Source organism: Octodon degus, unplaced genomic scaffold (genome assembly GCF_000260255.1).
Source record: "Octodon degus isolate 3935 unplaced genomic scaffold, OctDeg1.0 scaffold00089, whole genome shotgun sequence".
Lineage (NCBI taxonomy): Eukaryota > Metazoa > Chordata > Mammalia > Rodentia > Octodontidae > Octodon > Octodon degus.
Window position 1 is genome coordinate 1,591,328 of NW_004524665.1, and position 27,275 is coordinate 1,618,602.

The 27,275-nt window shown below is 44.1% G+C and overlaps 1 protein-coding gene across 3 annotated transcripts in view; it reads right to left on the reverse strand.

The window, feature by feature from the left end:
- Slc16a14 (solute carrier family 16 member 14) overlaps positions 1-27,275 on the reverse strand; it is a 36,518-nt gene that overhangs the window by 7,651 nt on the left and 1,592 nt on the right. For 2 of the 3 annotated variants that reach the window (XM_004637381.2, XM_023722221.1), the window contains exons 2-4: positions 22,429-22,700; positions 15,249-15,392; positions 6,778-7,755 (exon numbers count right to left, since the gene is read on the reverse strand). In XM_004637381.2, coding sequence (XP_004637438.1) covers positions 6,778-7,755; positions 15,249-15,392; positions 22,429-22,687 — 1,381 coding nt within the window. In that variant the 5' untranslated portion in view covers positions 22,688-22,700. Of the gene's footprint in view, positions 1-3,490; positions 4,137-6,777; positions 7,756-15,248; positions 15,393-22,428; positions 22,701-27,275 lie in introns of those variants that run through there. The other variant, XM_023722220.1, reaches the window with a different exon arrangement.

Here is a 27,275-nt window from a genome sequence, read left to right on the forward strand (position 1 = left end):
CCTCCTTCTCAAATTTTTCAATGGTCCTTTTGCCGATGCCACCGCATTTGTAGATCAGATGGCCGGTGGTGGTGGACTTGCCGGAGTCCACGTGTCCGATGACAACGATATTAATGTGGGTCTTTTCCTTTCCCATGTTGGCTTCGATTTAGTGGTGGCCTTCACTACGCCTGTGCTCTCGCGGCAAACCTGTTGCAAAAAAGTTGGCCTGATTTTTTGATATGGGAATTCACTGTTGTAAATTTCCATCTTAGGATGGCTTTCATTGCATCCCCATAAGTTCTGGTAGGTTGTATTGGCATTATTTAGAAACTGTCTAATTTCTTTTTTAACTTCATCTTTGGCCCACTGGTTGTTCAGGAAGATGTTATTTAATTTCTATGTGTTTATTAAGTTTGTGTGGCTTCCTTTGCCATTGATTTTCAATGTCATTGCACAATGGTCTCATAATATGCAAGGGATAATTTCCATTTCTTTGCATTTACTTAGCCATGTTCTGAACTAATATATGGTCTATTTGGAGAATGTCACTTATACAACTAAGGAATGTATACACTGATGTTAAAGGGCTGAACATTCTGTAGACATCTGCTAAGTCCACTTATTCAAAGCTTTGGTTCAGTTCTAATATTTCTTTGATTTTTTTTTTTTTTGGTCTAGTTGTTCTGTGTATTTGTAACAGTGGAGTATTAAGATCCTTCATTACAATTGCATTAGTATTTGATTTCTTTTTTTAGACAATCTCTCATCATGTAGTGTAGACTGGTCTTGAGCTCACTTATGTAGCCCAGGCTGGCCTCAAACTATGATCCTCCTGCCTCAGCCTCCTGAGTTATGTGATTATAGGCATGTGCCATCATACCAAGCTACTTGATTTTTCATGTCCTTTAATGTTGATTTTATATAGTTGGGCATGGTGATATTTGTTGCATAAACATTTATGATTTATGATTGTTATCTCTTCCCTTGGATTGTTCCCTTTACAAAGACGTACTGAACTTCTTTATCTCTCTTAATTAGTCCTGGCTTGAAATCTACTTTGTCTATGAATAGAATTACTACTCCTGCTTTTTTTCTTGCTTCCTGTCTCATTCACATGAGTATCATTTCCCAATCATTTTGACTTTCAGTCTATGAATTTTTAAATTAAGTGTGTTCCTTGTATACATCATATTGTTGGATTTTGCTTCTCAGTCCATTCTGGCAGTCAATTTCTTTTGACTGGTGAATTGAGACCATTAGCATTGATGGCTATAAGTGATACATAATGACTTATTCTTGCCATGTTATTTTCCTGTTATTGGTTTTCTCCTCCTCACACCTCCATTTAATTTCTTGCTTTGCCTGGTAGATTTATTCTGTTAGAAGTTTATGGATTTAGTCCCTGTTATCTCTTTCTAGAATGTTCTTCTGGACATTTTGGCATGCTGATTTGGTGAAAATAAATTTCTTTTAGTGTTTTTCATCATGGAAATCTCCTATTTTTCTGTCAATTTTGAAAGATAGTTTTGGGTTGGAAATTATTTTCTTTTAGGGCTTGAAATACTTCAGGCAAGCTCTCCTTGACTTGTGTTGATAATTCTGCTGGGATTCTGACGGGCTTTCCTTTATAGGTGCTTTTGTTTGTTTGTTTTCTCTAATATCTGGAATCTTGACTTTTTTTTAATTATTTATTTATTACATTTATTTATTGTGTGTGTGTGTGGCCAGCTCAGCCCACCAGGGGGCGGGGCTGGCTGGCATGTGGTGCTGGAGGATCGAACCGCGGTCCCTGTGCTTTGCCAAGCTTGTTTCAATTAGGTGCTTTAGACCACTGAGCCATCTCTCCAGCCCCTGGAATCTTGACTTTTATATGCCTTGGTTTACATGTTTTTTTATCTGACTAGTTAGAGTTCTATATGCCTCATAAATCTGCATGTCAAATTATTTTACCTATTTATGAAGTTTTGTGCCCAAAGTTCTGTGAACTATTGTTTTGATGTCATATACACTAGCTCCTGCTTTTTCGCTGACTCTGATCAATCTTATATTATTTTAGTTTTCATGATCTAGCAGTTGTTTGATTGATTTTTCATGGTCCCTTGTTATTTTTAAGAATTTTTTTCTTTTTTATGACTGTCACCCACAGTCTGTCTTGTATATCTGATAGTCTGTCCTCAAATTGGCTCATTCTCCTGTATATACTTTCAATGAAAATTTTAATCTCCTGGATATCTTTTTGCATCTAATTAATGGATTGTATTTCTTTCCTATGTTAGGTGTTCATGCTTCCCATAATTTTCCTAACCGCCTATATTTTTTTATCTGTATCTTCTCTAGAGCCACTAAGCATATCTTTTACTATGGTCATCATCTTTGTAGTTATCTGAAAAATTATTTCTGAATTGACTTTTTTTCTAGAACCTCATTCATTTGCTTTGTTATTCTGTTGTTACCACTTCAGAAAGTCCAGGTGGGTGGCTTTCCATTTATTCCACCTATTGCCCCTTTTGTTTGCCTTTGGTTAGCTGGAAGTCTGGAGTTGCATCTTGTTTAGTGTCTTCTCACTTACTATGTTTTGTTTTTTGGTTTAATTCCTGGGTTGATGCTTGCAAATCACTTATGACAAGTAGCTTTATTGCTGGTCTTTAGAATGCTTAGGAAATCACTACTTCTCAGGGATGTCTTCCAGGTGTAGCTGGCTTTTGGGCTTTGAGTCTGTTGCAAGACCCTACTTCTTCAATTTATTGGGTATGAGAAGTTGCTGCCTATTTGGCCCAGCCCCTGGTTGCTTGGCACTGGTCTGTAGTATTTTTTGTTATCTTTATGTAGTATCAATTCTGGCATATTAGGAAGAACCAATGATTAGAACAATTATGTCACCTTGGCTAAATTAGTACAATCTGCAATGACATAGCATTAAACACAGCCTAGAAAAAGACAAACTGTGATAACTATTAATTTGCCACCCTTAATGATATCAACTAGATTTGTGGTTATATAAGAAAATGTAAACCCACCCAGAAAATGGTATATAGTCAATATGCCCTCAGTATGGTGATTTTACCTTTGGGGGAGAAAATTTAAAAGACAATATGGGGGAAAATAGACAAATAGAAGAAAAGAAAGATATTAAAAGCAAGGTTAGAAGAAAAGGGAAAATTACACAAACTTTGGGAAATTGGTGAAAAGAGAAGCGGGAAAGAGAGAAGGAAGAGACAGAAGCAAGAATAAATACAGCAACAACAAAAAAACTAGAATTAGTGTTCATACCCATATAAAAACAAGAATGATCAAGAAAATAGTAAAACAAAAATAATAAAAGAAAGAAAACAAGTGTCCATTTCAAGGTGTCTCTGCTGTCACTAGTAGACAAAGTAGTGAGACAGACTCCAGATCCATGTTGACTGATTCCAGCAAGCCAGTTGTACTTTCACAGCAGAGCAGTGGGTGGTCCCAGTGAACCTGTGCCTTTAGTTCCACTGAAGTGCAAGCTGGTTTCTGACTGTACGGCTGGAGCCAGATCTATTCAGCCTACAACACTCTGTGTGCTACCTGGCAGTTCGTACTTGGCTCTTTGTCATCCTGCCAAACTTAAACTAGGTTCTGCTTCACCCTGCTACTGGGAATCCTTCGGTGGAGCCAGCCCACCACTGCTTCAAGTTCTGGTCTCAATCCACCTGTCTCCAAGATGGTCACCTGCCACATACCCTCTCGGGGACATCTGAACCCAAATAACTCACCAGCCACTGCAGTCCACTGCTCTGTTTCCCTGGTGCATTCTCTGTGGAGACCTCTGGGGTCTCCAGTAGTCACCATGTGTCTGCAGGCTTCAGCTGTCCCCCAACACAGTGAGTCAGGATTCAGTGGGAAAGCGCAGCTTGCCACCTCCTTCTTCATTGAGGTCTCTCTTTGAACTCTCTTTGTGGGACTTAATTCTCACTTCAGATCTTTGTGGGGTCCTGAGGATCCACTACCTGATTTTGCTTCTTCATGTTGCTATCTTCCAGGGCCTGTACAACAAATCTCAGAGACGCTGTTTCTGTGCTGTTCACCACGGCCATCTTTGAGCATCCGTAATCCCAGCTACTTGACAGGCTGAGGCAGGAGGGCTGAAACTTTCAGGCCAACCTGAGCAACTTCCCAAGACCCTGTGGCTGATTCAGAGTTTTTTTTTTAAGGACTCTAAAAGGTATTTCAATTCTAGAGATATTAAAATGTGAACACCTCAGAAAATATAAAATATATTTTAATAAATTTAATATATAAAATATATATTCGTTGAGTGATTAATTCTAGGAGTAAAGGCCAGATGACAGGTGAGAGGGCTGAGCTACACCGGAGAATTTTATTTATGGTAAACGTAAACTTTGATTGTTCTCTTTTCCTACTGTGTGTTTTGTTCTGTGACAGCGCCTCGCAGAGACCATCCTCCCTAAGCCTCCTGGGTGCTGGGATCAAAGATGTGCACCACCATGCTGGGCTAAAACTGTATACTTTTAAAACTTATTTTTTAACTGATCAGCTCAAGCGATACTGAATTTTGTGGCCCTTCAAGTGAATTCCTCTTGGCTCCTTGTCTGTGTGTGTGAGATTCCCCCTTCCAGACATTTCCTGCCATCCTCCCAGCTGCTGACTTTTCTCTGAAGCATCTAGAAAATGCCTATTAACAATATTAAGCATTACAGGCTTAAGCAGACTCAATTTTAAAAATCTTACATCTTTCTTCTAAAAATATGAACATTTATAAAAGCAGGTTTATGTACCCCAACCTTGAAAAATAACTCATGTGCTGATTCCTCCTTGTTGTGTTGTTGTTCTGGAGCTTGAACCCAGGGATGCTCTACTACTGAGCTCCATTCCCAACCCTTTCTATTCTTTTGAACCAAGGTCTAGCCTAGGCTGACCTCGAACTTGGATTCCTCTTGCCTCAGCTTCCATATGTCAATTTGTAAAAGTTCCACTTAACTGTAGCAAACAATTATCATGTAGGAGGGCTTTGTCCTGCATCCATTGTAAAGAGGTATTTCTGCCAGAGGATATGAGAATAAAATACCTGTAAATGCAGATAGGCAAGAAGCAGACTGGGAGGACAGGTGACATTCTACAAAGTTAGCTTGCAAGGCACAGAAAAATACTGGCAGCCTTGACCATCATGGGCCCAAGCCACTGCCCTGGTAACCACCTCCAGAGTGATCTGTGTGGATGTTTGGCCCCAGAGCTTGCCATCCATGTGGGTTCCTGTCTCCAATTCTTGAAGAGAAAATAGACCCTGTCACCTCTGCCTAGTACCTGGCATCTTGGGGATTGAGTCCACCTGCCCATCCAGACTTGCCTGTCTCTAAAACCTAAGCCTGTTCTGGCAACAGGTCCAGGGAGGTCCCAGTGCAGATATAAGGCTCCATGGCTCCATAACTCTGCTCTGGCCACACACAGCAAGGAGCAGATTTTTAGCAAACTGAAGAGACTCCTTGGGAGAGCTCTTGTCCCAGGCATCACCAACTGGTGGCCTGTAGGCCTGTGGTGGGCAGCATGTTCCCACCACCCCAAGGGTGCCCAGGCCCAAGCTCGGCATGCAAGGGTGTGTGAGCTCACATGGCTTCTACAAAGGACTCTACAGATGTGACTCAAGTAAGACAGAGAGCCAATCCTGGGCCTTCCCAGTGGGGCCTGTAGGATCACAGACATCCTTGTCTCAGGCTCAGAGATGGAGAGGACACATGGCTGGCTGAGCAGAGGGAGCAGCAGCCACCAATCACCTAACACAATTAAATCTCTAGGCAAGGGTCGCAAGTGGCCCGTGGAAGTGGGGAAAGATGGAATGGATCCCAAGCCAGAGGCTCCAAAGGACAGGCAGCCTGCCCACACCTTCATTTTAACCCTTTGGACTATCTGACTGTAAGGACAACAAGACAATAGAGCCAAATAGCTTCGCAACAGGGCCAGGTGAGCCAATACATGCATACACCTATATGCCATGCCCTGAAAATCTAGAAATACCACCCAACGAGTCCAGATTCCAAGCTCCTTCTGGGAAGACATTGTAACAACAGAAAAACTGACAACAACTTCTCAGTATTTGGGTTTCTTTCTTTTTGAGGCAATGTCTCACTATGTAGTTCAGGCTGGCCTAGAACTCACTATGTAGCCCAGGCTGGCCTTGAACTTGTGGTGCTCCTCCTGCCTCAGCCTCCAGAGTGCTGGGATTATAGACATATACCACCATGCCTGACTAGTATTTCTTATTTATATTTATTTGTTTGCTTTATATGGTGCAGGGGATTAAACCCAGAACAATGGGGTCTGCCACCACCCTGTCATTAAATTATATATCCCCAGCACAGTATTTCTTTTTAAAATTTGCATTTACTCATTTTGTGGAGATTGAACTCAGGGCATCGTACATGGCAGGCAAATGCTCTACCACTGAGCTACATCTCCAGCCCCATACTCAGCCCCTTTGAAAGACAGGGATTAATTGGACTTAGGCAGAGATCACCTTGTTCTGATGGCGTGAGGGTCCCACAGCACTCTATCACCTCTATCTTTGTCTCCTCATGCTATCATGAGAGTAAGGATCAAAAGTTCATCTTTATGACCTTCGGGAGGATGACATTTAACTTGCTAAAACAAGAAGTTAGGGGGCAGGAATGAGAAGAGAAAAGGAGCACCTAGACCAATGAGATCTTCCTTCTCATTTGAAGTTGGACTTCACCACATGAAGGGGACACCCTCCCCACCGCATGCACCTTTACTTCACTGCACACCCTCTGAGCGCTGAGCGTCTCAAGTCCTTACCTGCAAAAGGCGGGCCCAGCAAGGCAGAGACACCGTTAGCACAGATGATGATGCCATAGGCATTGGCCAGGTGTTCGATGCCGACCAGGTCCTCCGTCACCACAGGCATCAGGGAGAAATACCCGCTGGAGAACCCGATCAGTGCACAGATGACTGCCAGGCCAGCGTACGTGTGCATCAGGGGCAGAATAAAGATGCTGAGGACCAGCGTAAAGTTGGCCAGGAGGAAAACGTTCCACACGCTGATGCAGGGCAGGTCAGCCACGAAGCCCAGGCTCACTTTCCCAAAGATGTGAAGTATTGCTATAATTGAAGTTAGGGGGAAAACATCATTTTGCTCTGCTAAGTTATACAAATTGACTATTTCTGGGAGGTGGATGAAAGGGATGACAAAGCTGCTGTAGGCAAACAATGCCCAGAAAATAAAGGCTACAAACATCCGATTAGTAAAAAGTGAGGCTGTCCCAAAATAGCCAGAGTACCATTCCCGGAACCCCTTCCGGACCCGCAGGGTGATCTGGCTCATGGTCTTCAGAACTCGCAAGGCGCACATGTTCATCCTGGGCGGGGCCTGGCCTTGGCACTCCTGGGCTTGAAGGTCGCAGATGGTCCCCTCCTTCCCGAGTGCGCTGTCCTTCTCTTCTGCACTGCCCAGCTGTCCACCTGACCTTACAGATTCTGTGGAGGGAGCTGGCATTGCTTGCATATCTTTCCCTCCTGGATGACCTTCATCTTTTCCCAGAGAGAGAGGTCTCATGAGCGCCCCGCACACACACAAGTTCAGGGAGACAGCGCCCTGGATGAACATGGCGTTGCGCCAGCCATACTCCATGCACAGGTACTTGAGCAACACGGTCATGAGGAACGTCCCGAACCCTGTCCCTGTGGTGCTGAGCCCCTGGGCCAGGGCTCGTCTCTTCTGGAAATACCTTCCCACCATGACCACTGCAGGCAGGTAGGCCATGCCACTGCCAAGGCCTGCAGGGGGGTGAGAAGAAACGTACATAGTACATCAGTCAGCAGAGCATGAACACAGCTGGTTAGAGATCCCTCACTATGACCAAATACCTGAGAACATCAGTTTATGAGACAGAAATGTTAATTCTGGCTCAGGATTTCAGAGTTTTCAGACCCTGGTTGGCTTATTTTGTTGTTTGTGGCCCTGTGTGATGGCAGACGATGGGTGCGGGGGGGATATGCGATGGAGCAAACTTGTTTGCTTCACAGCGGTGTCAAGGAAGCAGACAAAACAAGGGAAAGATCACGCCTCCAAAGACTTAAGTGCTTTTTCCTAGGCCCTGCCCCTGAAAAGTATCATCACCTCCCAATAGTACCACAGGATGGGGACTAAGCCGCCTATACATGGGCAGGTGGGGGACACGCATGACCCAAACTGCAGCGCCCATATTCCCTTATACTGATGTCCAACCATGCTTTTTCTAGCAGAGGAATAATGGTGGTTGTGAAAAAAAGGTCCGCGGGGAAGTCCCAGGAAGGCCTCCTCCCACGGCTGTCTGAGCCATTGTCCCCCTGAGGCTTTGTGTCAGAGGTGCCTCCTCCCACAGGAACAGAAGCTGTGGGCAGACAGGATGCTCTGCAGTGTCAGCCCTGCCAGGCCCAGGACGCTCCCACCCAGTGGCCTGAAAAAAGAGTAAGTGGCCGCTCCAAAGGCTCTGCTGTGTTGGCCTTGCTGGTTACACTGTGGGCTGAGGAAAGTGTTCACGTCCGAGGAATCGAAGGGCGATTTCAGACAATCTGCAGACACCCAGGAGTGGGCTGATTTGTTCACAAGTCAAGGGAGAACAAAACGCGGGAGTATACATAGTACAAAATGTCAAAACTGCAGCATAATACTCCCTGCATCTCTGGTTTTTAAACGTATCTTTAGAAAACAGGAACAGCTATTTACATTCATAAAAATAAGATGCTGGTGGGGAAAGTGGGTTGCGTCTGGGGGCACAAGGACTGTAGAACCCCTCTGGACTTGCCCCTCAATTTTGCGGAAAATCTATAATTGGTCTAAAAATAAAGTCTATTGGTGATAGAAAGTAAAATGAAATGTTCAGTGGTGCCCACACCAAGTAACCAATTTTAAAACGAAGCCCTCCTGCTGAGTTACCACCCCACGCCCAACACTCCCAATTTTACCCTAGTTTACCCTTTGTCTTGCTAAGGATTCATATCTAAAATGGTGCCCAGTGCCTTCTGGATTTAGGAGGTGCTCAGATTAAGGGGCACTGTAGCTGACTTGCTGTTGGGAGGTTGGAGGGCTTCGGGGGAACTGTGATAGTTCATTTCAATGTGTCCACTTGAATGGATTAAGAAATGTCAGTGGATTAGTGCAGTGCAGCTCTGGGTGTGTCTGGCTTGTAGGCCAGCACACTGAGGAGGAAAAGCCCACCCCAGCTATAGACAACTCCCCCGATAGGCTTGTAGCCTGCATAGAATAAAAAAGGGAAAGAAGAAGGAAGTCTTTGGAGGGGCTCTGGACCCCCCCCCCACCTTTGGGTGGTCATCTCCAGCTCTTTCAGGCTTCTAGCACAGACTCCTCAGCTTCCCATGCAGACTCTTTGGCATTCTGGCATGGCCACACACCACATTGAAGTGAAGTCCAGGCCCTCAGTCTTCCCCTTGAGCCTATGCTCTCCATCACGTAGATGGAGAACTACATTCTTCCCTCATCAGTGCCACAGGCGGCCACGTTAGGCCTCTTAGTAAATCCTTTATATCTCATATATTTAACACTGTACTAAATCAGTTCCTCTAGGAATCGTAACTGACACAAGGTGAGACCTGGAAGGGTGTATTTCCCTTCCTGGCTCTTCCCTTGACTCTGTTTCTATTTCCTGCCTGCCATGTCATGAGCAGCCCTCCCCTGCCAGGCCACCGTGCCTTGGAGCCAGCAGGCTATGGACTGTAATCTCTGTAAACCATGAGCTAAAATAACCTCTCTTCCCTTAACTGGGCATTGATTATTGCATCTCAGCAACGAGAAGAGCATAAGGCATTGCCTATGGTGCTTAGTCATGTGATTTACTTATGTACTATGTACTGACTGTGTATTGGCTCTGTATATTACGGTCTTTCCTCACTGCCTCATTTGCTAGACGGTAAGCCCCACGAGGGCAGTGATCTTCTGTTTTGTTTACTGATGTCTCTCCCAAGTGTCTAGAATGCTGACTTCTGCATAACACATGCATGGAAGAAAGTTCTGTGGCAAGATAAAATGGTCATTTTGGTTTTTTTTAATGTACTTAGTACAGGGTCTACAGGGTCTGTAGGTTCTACAGGGTCTCACTACGTAGATTGGACTTGAAGTGACCCACCTGTTTTCAGCCTCCCAAATGCTGGGATTACAGGCTTGCGCCACCATGCCCAGTCTCAATCACCATCTGAGTGCACCCCAGGGGCAGGGCCAGCACAGCAGACCAGGGATAGAAACCCGGCCACTGCACTCTGCCTAAGCAGGCGCTTTAGTCACTGAACTATCTGGCTGGCCTGAAATGTTCATATTTTGACATAATAGAAACTACTTCCAGATAAGACTAGTTTTACATTTCCAAAGTTAAGGTATAAACATTTTGGGGGCAAGATGTGTTACCTATGAGACAAGGTGGTGCCCACTTGTGACCCCAGCACTCTGGAACACTAAGCCGGGGAGATCACAAGTTCCAGCCCAGCCTGGACAACATAAGAGAAGAGCAGGACCCTGTCTCAAAAAAAAAGACCAGGAATGTAGTTCAATGTGAAGACTCTTCAGTTCAGTCTCCAGCACTAAAAGAAAAGGGGGTGTGGTAGTTTGCATGTCCAGCTAGTTTATAAAATCATTGACAGTCATGCATCAATTAACAATGGGGATATAGTCTTAGAAATGTGTCACTAGGTGATGTCATTATGCAAGTATCATAGAATGTATTTATGAAACCTAAGCTGCCTATGCTGTCACCAGGTGGTATGATCTTTGGGGACCACTGTCGCACATGTGGGACACTATTGATCAAAATGTCATTACATGGTACAGGACTGTATTTGTCAAAGAACCAAGAGATTGTTTGACAGTCAGTACTGTGGCACAGTATCATCACCCTTATGGTAGTACTGTGGTTGCGCAATAGAAAGAACCCAGGTGGCTTTGGGTTTAGATTCTAGATCCATCCCCTATAAGCAACAATGTGATCTTGACCAAGTCAATTAAATACTCTGAGGCTGAGCTTTCCTATCAGTGAATAAAGACAATGCTGCCTGCTACACTGAATGTTATGATTTGGTCAAGGATGTCCCCCAGTGCTTCATGGATGTGGAAAGTGACTGGCCTCTGGGGCGCTAATCTCATCAGTTCATCCACTGATGCCTTTGGGAATGCCTTGTTGTGAAGTGGTGGGGCTCGCTGGAGGTGGTCACAGGGAGCGTGGCCTAGCAGGGCACCTCTCCCTTCCCAGCTCCCCCTCTGCCCTTGGCTTCTTGCCCGCCATGTGAGCAGCTGTCCTCCTCTGTGGCCTTGGCTATGCCATTCTGCGCTGGAGCTGGCCGACTCAACTGTGAGCCAAAATTAACCCGACGTACTCTAAGTTGGGTACCAGTAACAAGAAAATGACCAAGACAGTGTCTAGCCATAATTTATATATATATTCCACATGTAAATGTAATCCATTTGTGTTGTAGCAAGGTGTCAATTAATGTTAATATCTTACCTCTTAAAATGGGCTATTAGCTAAGACAGTTTAAATCAAATTCAAAGTAAGCTTTTAAGAAAGTAGAATGGTTTAATGAATCCCATATATCTGTCTCTCAGCTACAATAATTGTCCGTTTACGACCAATTCTTTACCCACTCCCTCCATATAATTTTTTTTCCAGTGTGTAGTACCAGGGATCAAACTTGGGACCTTGCACTTGCCAGGCAGGTGATTATGCCACTGAGCTATCTCCCCAGCTCCCTCCATATAATTTTGAAGCAAATCTTGAATATGTTATTTCATGTGTGAATCTTTTAGTATAAGTTCTAAATGTAAAGCCTATTCAAAACTGTTTTTGTTGTTGTTCAAACAGGATTCACATGAGCCCCCACACTGCTATTTGTCAATAATTACTTGAAATCTCTTTTGGCCTCTTGTTTGTCCTGCAGTTTGTTGAGGAAGCTGCATCATTGGTCCTGTGGAATTTGTCATACTCTGCAGTTTGCTGATGGCACTACATAAGTCTGTTTTTTTAAAAAAAAAAAAAAAAAAAAAAAAAAGGTTTTGATGTGTCACTGACAGTACATACATACTGAACTTAATATGATTGTGGGTTTCTACAGAGCAGTGGCAAAAAATGCCTGATAGAAGCAGAACAGAGGGAGGTAAGCATATGAACAGTGCTAATTCTAGCCCACCAGAAGTCATGAATGCCTCCCCGCATGGGAGGAAAACGTCTTGTCCAATGCTATAAGGCTCCATTTCCCTTGTGTGCCAGCTATCTGCACCTTTCACAGCCTTCACCCTCCTCCCCATGTGACTTTAGGAGGTCTTGGGGTGTGGGGCTCAGTAAAGCCCCTAGGAATGTCCAGCCCAGTGCAGAACCCCAGTCCACTTTTTCCCCATAGCCAGGATTAGAGGAAGCATGTACACCCTGGCAAGTGGGGTGGAGGAAGGACTTGAGTGGTGACAAAGAACCTCTCGTCTGGTCAGGGTGAATGGGGAGAGGATGGCTTCAGCCAAGCTGAGGAGAATGGAGCCGGCAAAGTTGATGGCATTTGCCCACACTCAGGCTAACACGGCTGCTCAGAGCCGTTCATTTCCTGCTTAACAGGAGGACGCCCCTATGCAATTTTAACTACTTAAGTGATTAAAGCAAACAATAAACAAACATCTACCTCAAATGCTTTTTGCAATGAAGGATACCAACAAGTTTCTTTCAAACATAAATTATATAGCAATTGAGTGTACACACACACACACACACCCCACCTTTTCAAGGCGATCTCTGCACTTAACTTTTTTCCTGTTAAACAAGGGCTAAGTTGTCAGTTGCCTTCAATATGTCTCATTAATGACAGTGCCTGGCATTTTGCACCTAAGTGGTACAGCTGAATTTTCCATAGATGGATGGATGGATGGATGCATGGATGGATGGATAGATAGACTGACAGTTGGATGATGGATAAACTTATTTTTAGAGGCTTCCTTTGAGTTTTTTTTTCCATATAAAAAGTGGCAGCAGGGTTGGGGGCGTATCTCAGTGGTACAGCGCTTGCTTTGCATGCATGGGACTGTAGGCTGTTGGCAATGAAGTGCCTCAAAAAATACCTCCTTTTCATCAGTTCCAGAAGGGTTTTCTTCCTCCTTCCTATGTATGTGTTGGGTAGATAAGTGATGAATAAATGATTATGGGGATATTATAATTTGAAGATCAATAAACAAAGAACACTAATAAATAAAATAACTTGACACAGTCTGACCATAGAAGTCTCTAAATGACGAGACTAAGTCTCAAGTCCCAGTTCTAAGGACCAAATCAGAGATAATCTAACCTAACACTACCACAGCAAGCTCACGGGGTGCTGTGGATCTGCCGAGAGATCTACTGTAGCTCCTTCACCCCAGTAAAGGGAATCCGAGTTCTATTCATTGGACATGGTGGGGAGAAGTTCCTAAAACATCTAGGGTTAACAGCTTAACTTGTTCTGTAACTGTCCTGTGATAAGGTTCTCCAAATCAATAACCTTTCACAGGATACTGTGGTCCGATCCCCAGCTCCACATGCCTTACCAGACCTGCCCTTAAGGCAGCATGAACCAGCCAAGAAAAAAAACCTTCTCAACTTTTGGGCTGGGGAGATAGCTCAGTAGAATAAATGCTTGCCTGGAAAGTGCAAGGTCCTGAGTTCAATCCCCAGTACCAAAAAAAAAAAAAAAAAAAAAAACAATAACCTTTAAAAAATCAATTACTTTTATTTTATTTATTTATTTATTTTTTTGCGGAACCGGGGATTGAACTCAGGCCCTTGTGCTTGCCAGGGAAGCGCTTATACCCCTGAGCCATGTCCCCTGTCCTAATTACTTTTAAACTACGTAGGGTACAGATGTATATCACCAAGAAACAACTTGGAAATTCATACCGACAGTAAGTTTTCGTGTGCACCTCACACTATCGTAAGACAGATATTTAAGTTTATAATATCATAACATGTTCATATTACTCCTTATCATATTTGCATATTAGCTAACATTTACTAAGTGCTTTATTATGTGCTAAGTGTTTTATTCTCAGCGTTCATGGCTTTAATTCTCCCCACTTTGCAGATAAGGAAACTGAAGTGTGAGTAGGTTAAGTAATAGGTTCAAAGTCACATAAATAATAAATGATTTTTCTTTTCTTTTTTTTTTTTTTTTTTTGTATTTTAGGGAAGGGTCTACAGGGTGTTCAGGGTCTCACCACTAGATCGGACTCATAGTGATCCACCTGTTTACAGCTTCCCAAGAGCTGGGATTGCAGATGCTTGCCACCATGCCCAGTCTCAATTGCAGTCTTAGCAAACCCTGGGGGCAGGGCAGGCACAGCAGGCCTGGGGATCAAATCCCCAGCCCCTGCGCCTGTTTACAGGCAGAATAATAAGTGATTTAAAGAAAAAAGAAAAAAATACAAAGAAAGGCCAACATTCTGTGCTCTGACTTTCAGCCCTTATCCTATGTGATGCAGCCCTCAAAATCAGCCAGGCTGGGCAGGGTCACAGAAAGAACACTGGACCAGGAAGTGCCTATTTATCTGTGTGACTCCTGCTACTGTTAATAATGGAAATATGGCTGGGAACACCTTTGCAGAATGGACCTGCAAACCGCCCTGCAAGCAGTCAATTTTAATCAATGTAATCAGTCAGTTTCAGTCTATCCATGAAGAATGCGACCCTGACCATGCAAAGATTTACTTCTTCGAATCTATACATGCATATGGGTTTTGCACTATTTTCATTACATTGGAAGAGGGCTGATGGTGTAAGTGATTATTCTGCAATTTGTGTTTGATTTTTACACTTATTGAATGAGAGGTTACTAATTTCCTGTCTGTTGCCCTAAATGTGTATTATCACCCTCCCTTTCTTGTTCCCCATAGGATGAAGGTCAGCAGATAGAAGCAGGCACTGGACATTAACGAGCCCAGGACAGTCGTCGTGCTGCTTTCCCATGTTTACATCCCATTTAAATATATATATATATATATATATATATATATATTAATTGTCTTAACATCTTATATTTAGAAAGTATTTCCTGGAATATAGGGTGGGAGGGATGGAGGACACAAAACGTTTTTATGTGTTTCTCTTTTTTTCTTACAATTAAATTCATTGTTAAAATGACCACTAGAATGCTGCAGTCATGGGCTGAGGACATAGCTCAGCAGCACAAGCACCTGCCTGACAAGTGCAGTCCCAAGTTTGATTCCCTGGTACCAAAAAACAAAAAACAGAGATTAAATGTAGAACCATGCTTACCGGCTGCCACTCCAAAAGTAATAAAGAGACAGTGCACATTGGCTGCATAGGCACTCAGCACCCAGCCCAGGGCGTTCAGCAGCCCTCCCACAATTGTGGTCCAGCGGCACCCGCAGGTGTTGATGAACAAGCCGATGAAAGGTCCTGCCACAGAACATCGGGAAGGAACTAGTTAGTGATGCTTTATCTTTTTGCTTTCTTTTGTGGTTGTTTTTGATACAGGGTCTCACCATGTGGCTCAGGCTGGCCTCGAACTCTTGGCAGTCCTCCCGCCTCAACAGTTTCATGCTTTCTTACGGACCGTCACACAAAAGCAAAGGGGATAGCTATTGAATATGGCAAAAGCAAAACATTGTTTTATGGACAGAGACCTTTCTAGCATTCAGGGACAGGTGCAAATAATTTCATCCGAAAACACAAGATTCCATATTTTTAAGGAACACAGATCTGAAATAAAGAGACAAATAACATGGGTTCATTCCTTTGCATACGACAGAAGTCCTTAACTGGTGGGTAGGGGCAGAATGCCTTCTGCGGCCTTGAGTAAGGTTTGGAAAAGGCTTGTAATCAGTTGCCAATAATTAAAAGTTAAGAAAATTAAAAACAAAATCCAGCAGCAGTGCTGACCACTTTCCCATACAGGCAGAACAGCAGTGTGGTATACCAGTTGACTCTTGGGCTGTCACACCCTCCTGAGTCTCTGCTCTGAGGTCCCTCTGGCCTGGCCTCATTCACATTATTCATTTGGCCTCTTTACACACTCACAGTCATCATTCTTTGTCTGTTTTCATGGCCAACGATCCAAACCAGGTCTCCACACATGCTAGGAAAGTGCTCTGCCGCCGAGCTACACGCAGCCCCCAAATCTGAGTTTGTGACCCTCATTCTTAAGGCAGCTCAGGAAAAGGGTTCCGAGAAGGCTGTGCCACAGCTGGGCGCCTCCAGCACAGTTTCCTCAGGACACCTAAATGCAAGCCAAGGATGGCAGACGCTTGGGTCAGCCGGCACCCTTCAGGCTCTGCATTTGTGACTGTGTAGAGACTCAGCACACACTGCAGATGTGACAGAACACACAGCAGCACAGCTTGCTTTCTTTGAGACAGAGCCTCACTGTGCATCCCAGGCTGGCCTCAAACTCAGAGTGATCCAGAAAGCAAGTTGGAAAGGAAAACGCTCGTGCATCTAATCAAGAAAGCAACCAGAATCTGCATCATAACAAACTGTGCTGCCAGCACTCAGGAGGCTGAGGCAGAAGGACACTTTGGAGTTCAGGGCCAACCTGAAGTACACAGTGAGATCCTGTGTGAAAAACAAAACAAAGCAAAAACAGGTCCAATCCAAAACATCATGAAGGTAAATGCTTATTTAATTAGCCTTGTTGCATTACAGAAAATTCAGCAGATAAAACTCTTAAAAAGAGACTTTATTAAGTAATTTTACATATAGTATATGCTGCATATTATAATGTTATGTAGCTTATATGAAGAATTCATAACATAAGCCTGTTGGTGTAAACAACTAAGGAAATCATTGGGAGTCATGGAAATTCAGATGCCATAACTTGAAGCTGCAGTAGTTCTTTAATTTCTTTACATATATTTTTATTTTCCTAAACCCATGGTCACTTGACTCACCAAATTTGGATGAGTGGGTAAAAAAGAAAAATGTAAGACTCATCAAGTTCGCTGTTCATAGCTCTTTTCAGATATGAAAGGTCAGTTGGTCACAGTTCAGTAGCCCAGTGTTTTCCAAATTACACCAAAGGCCCAGAAGGACTTTTTCCTGAGATGCTCTGTGTTTATGAAACACCGCACCAGCAGAGCATCTGAGGGGGTGAAAATAAAGAAGCAGTTCTCAAGTCAGCACAAATATTCATGTCTGCAGGAAGTTTATAAACAAGACACAAAGTACTGAGGGTTTTTTTTGTTGTTTTTTTTGAGATAGGGTCTGGCTATGTAGTTCAGGTTGCTTCAAATTCACTAAGCAGCTCAGGCTGGCCTCTATATTACTTAATGTAATAAGCCACTTGCAGCAATCCTCCTGCCTCAGCCTCCTAAGTGCAAGGTTTACAGGTGTGCACCACCACTCCTGGCATCGAGTTCTTTAGTGATAGGAATAAGAAGTTGATAATATATGGTGGACAACAATCTGGCTTTCTAGTTAACCAACTTTTGCATGTTGGAGCAAAATCAACCCAGAAATGATATTAATTTTCTACAGTTAAGTAAGAGACCTTTTCTTAAATTCTTTTCTTAAATTTTAGAAGTTAAAAAAAAAGATTTCAAACCCAAGCTTTTCCAGTTCGGTCTCATTTCCTAACCACTGCTCCTTGGTAGCCAGTGGGGATGTCCGACATTCATTGCCATTTCAGAAAAATAAAAAGAACTCCCCCAATGCTCTGAAGACAGGAGAGAATTCAGTAGCAGTGTGGTTTCTATCTAGAGGAACCCACAGAGCCTCCTGTGCTCATAGGTGGGGTTCTGGGGAGGTGAGTGGACCATGGGGTGTGATTCTCTGGCAGATTAGTGCACTGAGCTCATAGCTAGATGTGGTGTCAGGAGCAGAAGCCTGGTGGGAGGAGGGGCCACTGCAGTCATGACCCGGAAGGGGCTAGCTCCCTCCTCCCCCGTTGATCTCTCCCTCTGCTTCCTGCAACCATCCTATAAGCTGTTTCTCCTCTCCCACGCCCCTCTGCCACGTCGCCCTGCCTCAGAACCAGCTGACTACAGACTGAAACAGTGTCATCCCATTTTGCCTATCCCAATACCTGATAGGTGAGTCAGAGCTCAGGTGACAACGACAATCTTGCTGGCACTTGGGGTGAAAGGAGGCCATTCTCTTAGCCCCGAGTCTTGTGCATAAATCTTTAGCGCCTCCACATTCACAGCTCTCTGTCTTGGTTTCACACTGCATCACTCTGAAGCTTAATGAAAAGCCTCCTCGTGCCTGGATCCCATCCCGAGGGATTCTGGGCTAATAGTCCAAGTGCACCTTGAGCATTAGGATCAGCCTGAGCCCCCAGGTGGCTCTGCAGTGCAGTGAGGACAAACAACTATAGCTCTAGGTCTACTAGGAAGCCAGTTGTCTCCTGTAGCCCTGGTGGATTCCCCACCAAAAGTTATTCAAGGAGCTCTCATCACAGAAGTTGCCCCAACAGGAATGGGGGGGAGTAGGTTTTATTAAAAGCTGGGGTCTCTGGCGGGACTCCTGACAATGCACACTGCTAAAGAATAAAATAATGTTTATTTATCAGATTTCCTATGTGTAAACTGCTGACCAAGACAGAAATGGCTTCCAACTACTGCAATATGATTCATAGATTTTTTTTTTTTAACAATTTAAAATAGGTAACCTAAATGCACTTACAATAATTAGAAGATGTAAACAATATGTATTCATTCACTATAAGTCTCTTTTCAGTTCTCATGTGAACTGAGGGAATACATTGCTGGAGTCTAGTGGACCAGGGTTGAAGCCTGTCCTGTACTTCCTGGCTGCTCAGACTTCAGTAACTTAATGTCCCTGAAGGTTACAAGTTCTTCCCTTGTAGGATAGAGGCGATGGCCTGGCCTTCAGTGTCACAGAATCATTGAAATCGTGTGTATAGTATGTCTCACCCTGTACATCCAGTGGGGTTCTGAAAGATCGTGGCAGGAGATTAAGAAAAAACTAGAAAAATAATAAAAGAAAAGCTGGGACCAGGTGGGACCTGACCTCTCTAACAAAGAGGCAGCAACAACCCAGTGAGTTCTGCTTATTTATTTATTTTTGGTACTGGGACTCAAACTCAGGACTCTGTGCTTGCCAGGCAGGCTCTTGTGCCTGGCCCTGCCTCTTTATTTGTGCAGAATATAAAGGGGATAAGCGTGCAATGGGGCCGAAAGTGCAAGGTCTCAGTGTTTTGCTGAGAACACTGAAAGCAGAACATTCTTGGAGCTTCTGTGCTGTAGTTGCCAAGGGCAACCACAAGGCCGAAAACCTGCCGGGCCAGCTGTGCTCTAGTCCAGACAGCTTGTTCCCACACTGCCTCTGGCACTCCTGGTCCCAGGGCTGGCCTTGCTCTAGCCCCAAATGCGTGGCCGAGCTCCAGCTCAGCCTCTCCCCGCAGTGATATGCACTTGCCCCACAGTAGGTGCAAAAGAACAAAAGACCTGTCACATGGCTCCCAGTGGACACATGCCCTCATGCCATTCACTTTGTCTGGCACCACTCTGTACCAGGACATTTAGAATTTAAGGAAGTTAATGGCCTAAGGCCATGCTAGATAAAATAAGAGACCTTTCATTATCTAGCTATGAACATTTCTAGGCCATGAAGTATGCGACCAAGGCAAAAGATGTTTATCTGACAGGCAGTTTTCCTTGTAGAAATGTCAGAGTATACTCTGAATTCTGCTGTGCGGAATCCAGGGGCTCCCTAATGTCAGCGCGCGCACATGCTTTCTCCAATGGGAATTAATGATAATGTTCATGTTCACCATTGCTGTGAACTGGAGGTTCTGATTTTAAGGATCATGCTCAAAACCACGTCCAATCATTTTGGTTCTGCTTTCCATGCTTGTTTCTATAGAATTCATGAGGCACAAAATTATACATAAGATGACCTTATTGGACAGCTTGGGAAACACCGGAACATTCTGCATCCTAGCCTTTGGTTAAGGATTTCTTTTGTAGTTGTTGCAGGCATGCACTTCCTAGAGTGAATCTACATTTTGATCTATACTTCAAAAAAAAAATTAAGAATTCTGAATTATAGTGTATTTTATACTGGAAACAAATCCAGTCTTCTCTGGTTTTGTGAATAAATGTGTACTTTTCTGTGTGACCCTAAAAAGGTAAGAACACTGAACTGTTAAGTGTTCTAGAAGCACAATTCTCCACTTCTGACCTACTGACAGGGAGAACCACAGGCAGTAGGAAATCACAACACGGTCTACACTAAGGTAAAAGCTGCCTGCACTTGTCATATGACGGACAACCCGAGGGTGGGGTTTGTTTCTTGTTTTCAGCACTGGGAATTGAACCCAGGGTCTTCACACAGACCTATATCCCCCATCTCACATTTTTTTTCTTAAATTTTGAGACTACCTAAATCACTAAATGGTCAAGGCCAGGCTTGGGTTTTCAGCCCTCCTGCCTCAGCCTCCCGGAGTGGTGAGATGGCCCTCTTGCACCACCACGTCCAGTTCAGTCCTGGCTTTACCAAGAGCAATTCAGAGTTGGAAGAATTGGTCAATAATGTTACAGACAAAAATGCTTTATCCATAATTTTCTCACACACGTAATAGTGTCTTTATTTTTTAGGCTAGATCAGTACAATTCCTTCTGGTAAACACACACACACACCATACACCTTGAGAAAAAACATAATGCTCTTCTTTTCCAAAATTAGCACTAATGCACTGTACCACTGCTATTCGTATTATCAAAATGACATCAAATGAATGTCTGCCAAGACCAGCACATCTCCGACTTGGACTTAGGCAGTTAACTGCTCATACAGAGTTCCCTGAAAAGCTACAGGCTCCCGCCAAGGACACATACGCTGTCACACGCACTCACAAAACCAGAAGGTGAGAGTTATATTTGCAATATAAAACATCATCCATTTCTAAAATAAAGCATCAATTTACCTTCAAGTGAAGCAACTAAAAAAATGTAGTGGTAATGACCTCAGAGGATTAGGAGAATTATACAGAATTAAACAAGGTAACGTAAGGAAAAGCACTCGGTGTATATAATAGATGCTTATTAGTATTAGTTGAGCATGAAAGTTATTTGGTGTGCGGACTGAAACACATTATGCTACAATAGGTGTCAGGTTCAGTATCTCTAACTAGGAAGAATCTGTTTTGCAGGTTGTTCTGTAGTTAGGCTCAGCTAAAAAAAAAATATTACTGTTCTTTCCTGTTACATCAGCAAACTTTTGCAAAACAGTTTAATTTTTTTTTCTAATAACAGGTGATCAATAAAATTTCAAATTAAAAATATTAAAATTCCAAAACAAGTTTGCTGCTTGCTTACTACGGAGCTATGTCCCCAGTCCTTTAATTAAAAAACAAAAAACAACAACAACAACAAAACCCTCATAAATGTGAAATAAGCAGAGACTTGAAATGACACAATGAATGTAACATTGTGAATGTAAGTTAAGAAAACAGAGTATGGGACAGAAGAGAGTTTCTTTAAATGATCAGATTTTTGTTGTTTGTTGTTGTGTTTTGAGACAGGGTCTCGCTATGTAGCCCAGGATGACCTTGAACTTACTCATGACCTCCAACTCACGAGAACACTCCTGCTTGAGCCTCCTGAGTGCTGGGATTACAGGCAAGTACCACCATGCCCAGGTTTAACCTGGATTAACTGATTTTGTTTCTTGAGACTGGGTCTCATTATGTAGATCAGACTGGCCTTAAATTCACTATGAAACCCAGACTGGCCTCGAACTCTCTGCGATCATCCTGCCTCAGCCTCTCTAATGCTGGGATTGCAGGTGTGTGCCACCACACCCAGTTTAAATTATCAATTTTTAAAACAATCAATGCTTAAAGCATTCAAATAGTCATATCACACAAAAGGACAAATATTATAGGATTCCACTTCCACAATGCACTTAAAATAATCAAATTCATAGAGACAAATATATAGTGGTGGTAGCCAGGGACTGTGGCAGGTGGGAGTGGGGAGGTAGTATTTCATGAGAACAGTTTCAGCTGGGAGGATGGAAGAGTTCTGGAGATGATGGCAGTAACAGCGAACAAAAATACAAAAGTACTTACCAGCCCTGAGCTGTGTACCTAAAAAGAGTTAAAATGATAAATCTTATGTTGTCCATATTTAACCATAATTATTATGAATTTTTATTTTTTATTTTATTTTTTGGTATTGGGGATCGAACTCAGGACCTTGTGCTTGGTAGGTAGGCACTTACGCCACTGAGCTATCTCCAATGCCTTGAATTTTTATTTTTTAAAGGAGAAAGGGTTTATTTTGCTGTCAGTGTGAGGAGGTTCCAGTCTATCCTCGGCTGGCTCCCAGGCAGGGTGGCACATGGCAGAGGGGCAATGGTTAAGATCTTTGTTAGCCTCAGTATCTAATGTTTCATCAACATCAGGCATTGCATAGAGCGGGAGCTGTAACTGGCAGCCCTTGTGCCCCCCACAGGTCATGCACACACGTACCCACGATCAAGGTGACGCCCATGCTGAGGGAGCTCACCCAGGCGGTGAGCCCGCGGCTCTGATGGAATTCCTCCAGCCACTCCACGTTGAGCACGCCCAGGGCCATCTGCGAGCCCATGATGAGGATATGCACGAAGAACGAGGACACGACCATCATCCACGCCCACCCGCCGTCCACATCTGGGTGGGGCCTGAGGGTCTTCTTATCCTTGGGGTCATCTTCAAAGTCATACCCGATGTCTTCATGACTTGTGTACATTTTCCAAAGTTTTCTGAAACACACAGTGCGCATCATTTCAGAGAATAGCCAAACAAAAGAGTATCTTCATCTTCCTTGGCTTGCTCCATCACCAGCACATTAGGCCTTGAGATTAATCTTTGTCCTAGGCAGTTTTGGGAACGTTTATTACCTTTTTCATAGCATCAAGAGCTGAGAGCTTTGGTGAAACCTGTTTCATCTGGCCTTTTCACCGAGCTACATGCTCAGCCCTTAACATTTTCTTTCATTTTTCAATGTTGAGACAGAGTCTAAGTTACCCAGGCTGGACTTGAACCTGTAACCCTCCTACCTGAGCCTCCCAGAGTTCTGGGATTGATGATAAGTGTGTGCTACCACTTCTGGCTTCCTATTGGTCTTTCATTTTGCTGTGCTTTTTTTTTTTTTTTTTTTTTTTTTTTTTTTTTTTTTTTATGCTGAACCGGGGATTGAACTCAAGCGCTTGCCTGGGGCAAGCACTTATTCTGCTGAGCCATCTCCCCAGCCCCCCTGTTGGTCTTTCAAAAGTCCCCCTTGTTTCCACGTGGTCCCACTGCGCTGCTGTGCCATTGCAAAACATTCTCTGGAGAATCTGTAATTTCTTAGCAATGTTGACTGACAAAGAGAGGCAGATCGTGGCAGGCTGCAGCCCCTGCCGGCACATGCCTGAGCTAAGAAGCCCGATTGTTAGATTTCTATGTACAGGCTCAGAGGCCTGCAAGCCCTGTCCAACTTCTGGTCTGACAGGCTGGCTGCTCCCTGACTCTAGCTTTGATTCTGCCTAAGGGCTGATCTGGGACTGAGACGGAAATGGGTGCTGGGAACCAACAGAAAAGGACACCACGGGAGGAGTGGCATGACCCGCCCTGGGCTCATCCGATGCTTCCTTCTGCTCACTCTTGGTTCTGGGGAGGATTTCTATCTTTTGGATTGTTCTGTCTCCCCAGAAGCTGTGCAGTTCACAGCCACCGCTGCCTGCAACTCCTGGCTCACTTTTCTACCTTATCCCACCCCTTCAATTTGTCCTGGGGATCAAATCCAAGACCCCTCTCTCACTTCCTTCAGACTCTGGGTGCTCTTGTGCTCTGGCTGCTGCTGCCAGGTCACCCGCTGTCCCCGCCTGACCTTCGCACATTGCCCTCCGGTGCACACAGGCACTGCGCACGCGTGGTCTCTCCAGCAGCTGTGCTGACCTCTCCGAACCCCTCTTGGGGTCAGGCTTCCTCCTCCTAAGCTTCTTGGTTCTTTTCTGTTCATCCCTCAAGGCTCACCTAAACCCTTAGAATAAAACTTTGAAACAGTGAAATAATTAAAACTCTGAAAACTTCTCCAATGGGCAATATCAAAACACCACACCCAATAAATAAGCCAATTACAGCCGCTCTACACCAGGGGAGTCTAGCATCAAAAATACAGTGGTTCTGGGCTGGGCTGCAGCCAGGCACATGCCTGAGCTAAGAAGAGCCCTACCCTTGCATGCCGGCCCAGAGCCCAGTAACAACAAAATTATGGAGGCTCTTTGAAGACCGGAAAGGCCAGGCTAAAGTATGAGCTCTGGAAGGGGCTAGAGGACAGGCGCTTGCAGCAATCACTTTGTTTCTGCTGGTGTCCAAAACATGGAATCTGGGGGAGAAACCACTGCAGTGAAACACAAGCAAATATTGATAGTATCATCGGGCATTTCCCCCTTCCTTTTTACTTGTTAGTAAAAGAAAAAATTCTAAGTTAACATCTTCTATAAGTAAATACAAATTTTTGTCTTTTAAATATCCAGCTCAGCCTCTAACTTACAGATGAAGTAGTAGTTAAACCATAAAAGTGGGGGAAAAGGAGACAATTCAAAAGCTACTTGTCTGGGGTAATCTTCCAGTCTGGTTTGGGTTCAAAGCTTTTGCAAGCAAATGCATGCACCTGTGTGTGTGTGCATGCATATGTGCATATGTGTATGTGTGCATGTATGTGCATATGTGTGTGTGTGTGTCCAACACTCAGGCATCTTTCTTCCTACCCAGGAGCCTATGAGATACTCTGAGGAAGGGCGGCCCTTACTCTCTGAGCCCACATCCTGGGGAAGAGCCACACGTGGTCTGAGGAGTGGCTAGCTCAGCAGGGCTCTGGAGGGGTGGCTGCCGGTCCATCAGCGCTGTCCATGCGCCTAACACACAGACTCTAGCCAACCAAGAAAAAGAACCGGGCAGCTTGACATACCTGTGAATGTCCCATCTGGGTAGTAATGCCATTTTACAGTCCATCAGACTAAGCTCAGTTGTATTTAATAGGCTAAAACAACAAAACTTGGCATTCCTGTAAAGTTTATTTACAACTAAAAAAGGCTTTCTGTTATAATAATAAAGTTTTCCAACCCACGGAAAAGCACTTGAAATATGAAGCACTTTTCTAAAGCAATGCCAAGAACTTTATATTCTCAGTGAATTATTTATTTTATGGGTTGAGATGCAGTTGCTGTTAGACTGTTGTTGGCATTTCTAGTTTATCTGTGTACGAATAAATGACGTTGTATAACCTTAATGGACCGGATTTATTCAAGAGGCACAGCCATGCATGCAGAAGTCAGTGTTCAAGAAGGAAGGGGTGACACAAAAAGAAATTCTTTCAGAGCCTCAGGAGGCACTTTCAGACCTTTAGGGCAAGAGCAACATTCACATTTCACACTTAAATCTCTCTAAAAGTAATTGTTCCTTGACTAGTCACAGTTAACTTATTGTACAACTAGATGAACTAAAACCAAAGACAACAGAAAAATAAGTGCTTACTGCCTGCTGTGGTTTGACAAATCCCCTCCAAAATTCATGCTGGAATTTGACTGTCATTGTAACAGCTGCCAGGTGTGATGAGGCCGCAGCGGCTTCGCCTTTACGAAGCTGGAGCTGGGTTAGTTACCTCGGGAGTGGGTTTCTGATAAAAAGGATGGATTTGGCCTAATGTTTGCTCTTTGTGTTGGACATGCTTTGCTTGCCCATCCACTGTGTTCCGACGCAGGAGAGAGGCCTTCTCCAGAGGCACCCTGGACCTGGTCCCCAGTTTGCAGAGCCATGAGCCAGGCGCACTTTTGCTCAGGACTTGCCCAGTTTATTTGGATATAGCAACAGGCAACTACCATATCGCCCTACCCCCAACTTGTCCTAAGCATTTTTGCACTTATATAACGAGATACAAAATCATCATTTTGAATATGACAACTCTCCTCCTGGAGGGTATCTGGACTGCCCCACCGCCGTCCACATCTCTCCACTGACAGCCTTCAGGGTCACCGCCAGCCAGTGCATGTGACCCACCCGCATAATGTGTGCGAGTGAGTGTAGGGCCTCTGCTAAGGGCGTGCTGTTGGAAAGCCGGATGCCACAGCTGGGCCTTGCCCTGGAAGAGGCGGAGGAAGGAAATGGGAAGATGAAAGGACCTAACGGTCAACGGTCAATGGTCAACCTTCCGTTCTCCCTAAACGTGAGTGTGTACACCAAAGAAACCTAACGGTGGGGAGGGACACAACAACACTTGTAGCACACAAAATGTGCCACCCATACGTGTATGGAGTCAGGCAAATATGAGAACGACAGCTCTTTTTGGAGTGTATCAGATTAAAATTAAATTTTCTATAACTCTGTCATGGGAGAAACTTTTACAAGCTAATCAAACTTTTTTATTTTGATTTTTGATTTTTTCCCCCAGTGCTAGTGTTGTGGTTGGTGTCTAGTTGTCTCCCCCAAAGCCTCATGCGGTCATTGGGGCGCAGTTCTAGAGTTTGTGGTTAATTCATGAACCAAGGCTGGGATTATGAGTCTGAGTACTTCTGGGATTATGAGTATCAGTGCTATACCCACCTTGGGGCAGATAGCCTGAAGGCAATATAAGGAAAGGAGAGAGACTGGCTCTCTGTTGCCACTTTTGCTGCTACTCCTCCCCTTGGCTCTTTGCTGTTTTCTGCAGCCATGAACTGCTACCCTCTGTCATGTGCCACTCTGCCTTGGAGCCAGCCATGCATGGACTGAATCCTCCACAAACTATGAGCTAAATACACCTTTCTTAATTTTGGATGTCAGGTATTTTGTCCCAGCAATGAGAAAAAAGCACTGAGAAAACTAGGGACTGAATCAGGGTTTCTGGTGTCTCTTGGAGGCTAGGTAAGTGACCCCTCACTGAACTATACTTCCAGCCCTTTTTAATTTTAATGTTGAGACAGGTTCTAGCTAAACTGCCCAGGCTGTCCTAGAAATTGTGATCCTTCTGCCTCAGCCTCCAGAGTAGGTGGGGTTACAGCTGTGTACACTGGGTGAAATCAGTTATTTTTTTAATTTTATTTATTTTTTATATTTTTTTAGTAAGGGTCTACAGGGCCTCACTGCGTAGATCGGACTCGTAGTGATCCGTGTTCAGTCTACCAAAGAGCTGGGATTACAGGCGCGTGTCACCACATCTCAATTGCTGCCTCAGCGCACCCCTTTGGGCCTGGGCTGGTAAGACAGGCCAGGGATGAAACCCTGGTCCCTGCATCTGCCTAAACAGGTGCTTTAATCTGCTGAGCTATTTGGCCAGCCCCAGTTGTTGTTGTTATTATTATTATTATTATTATTAT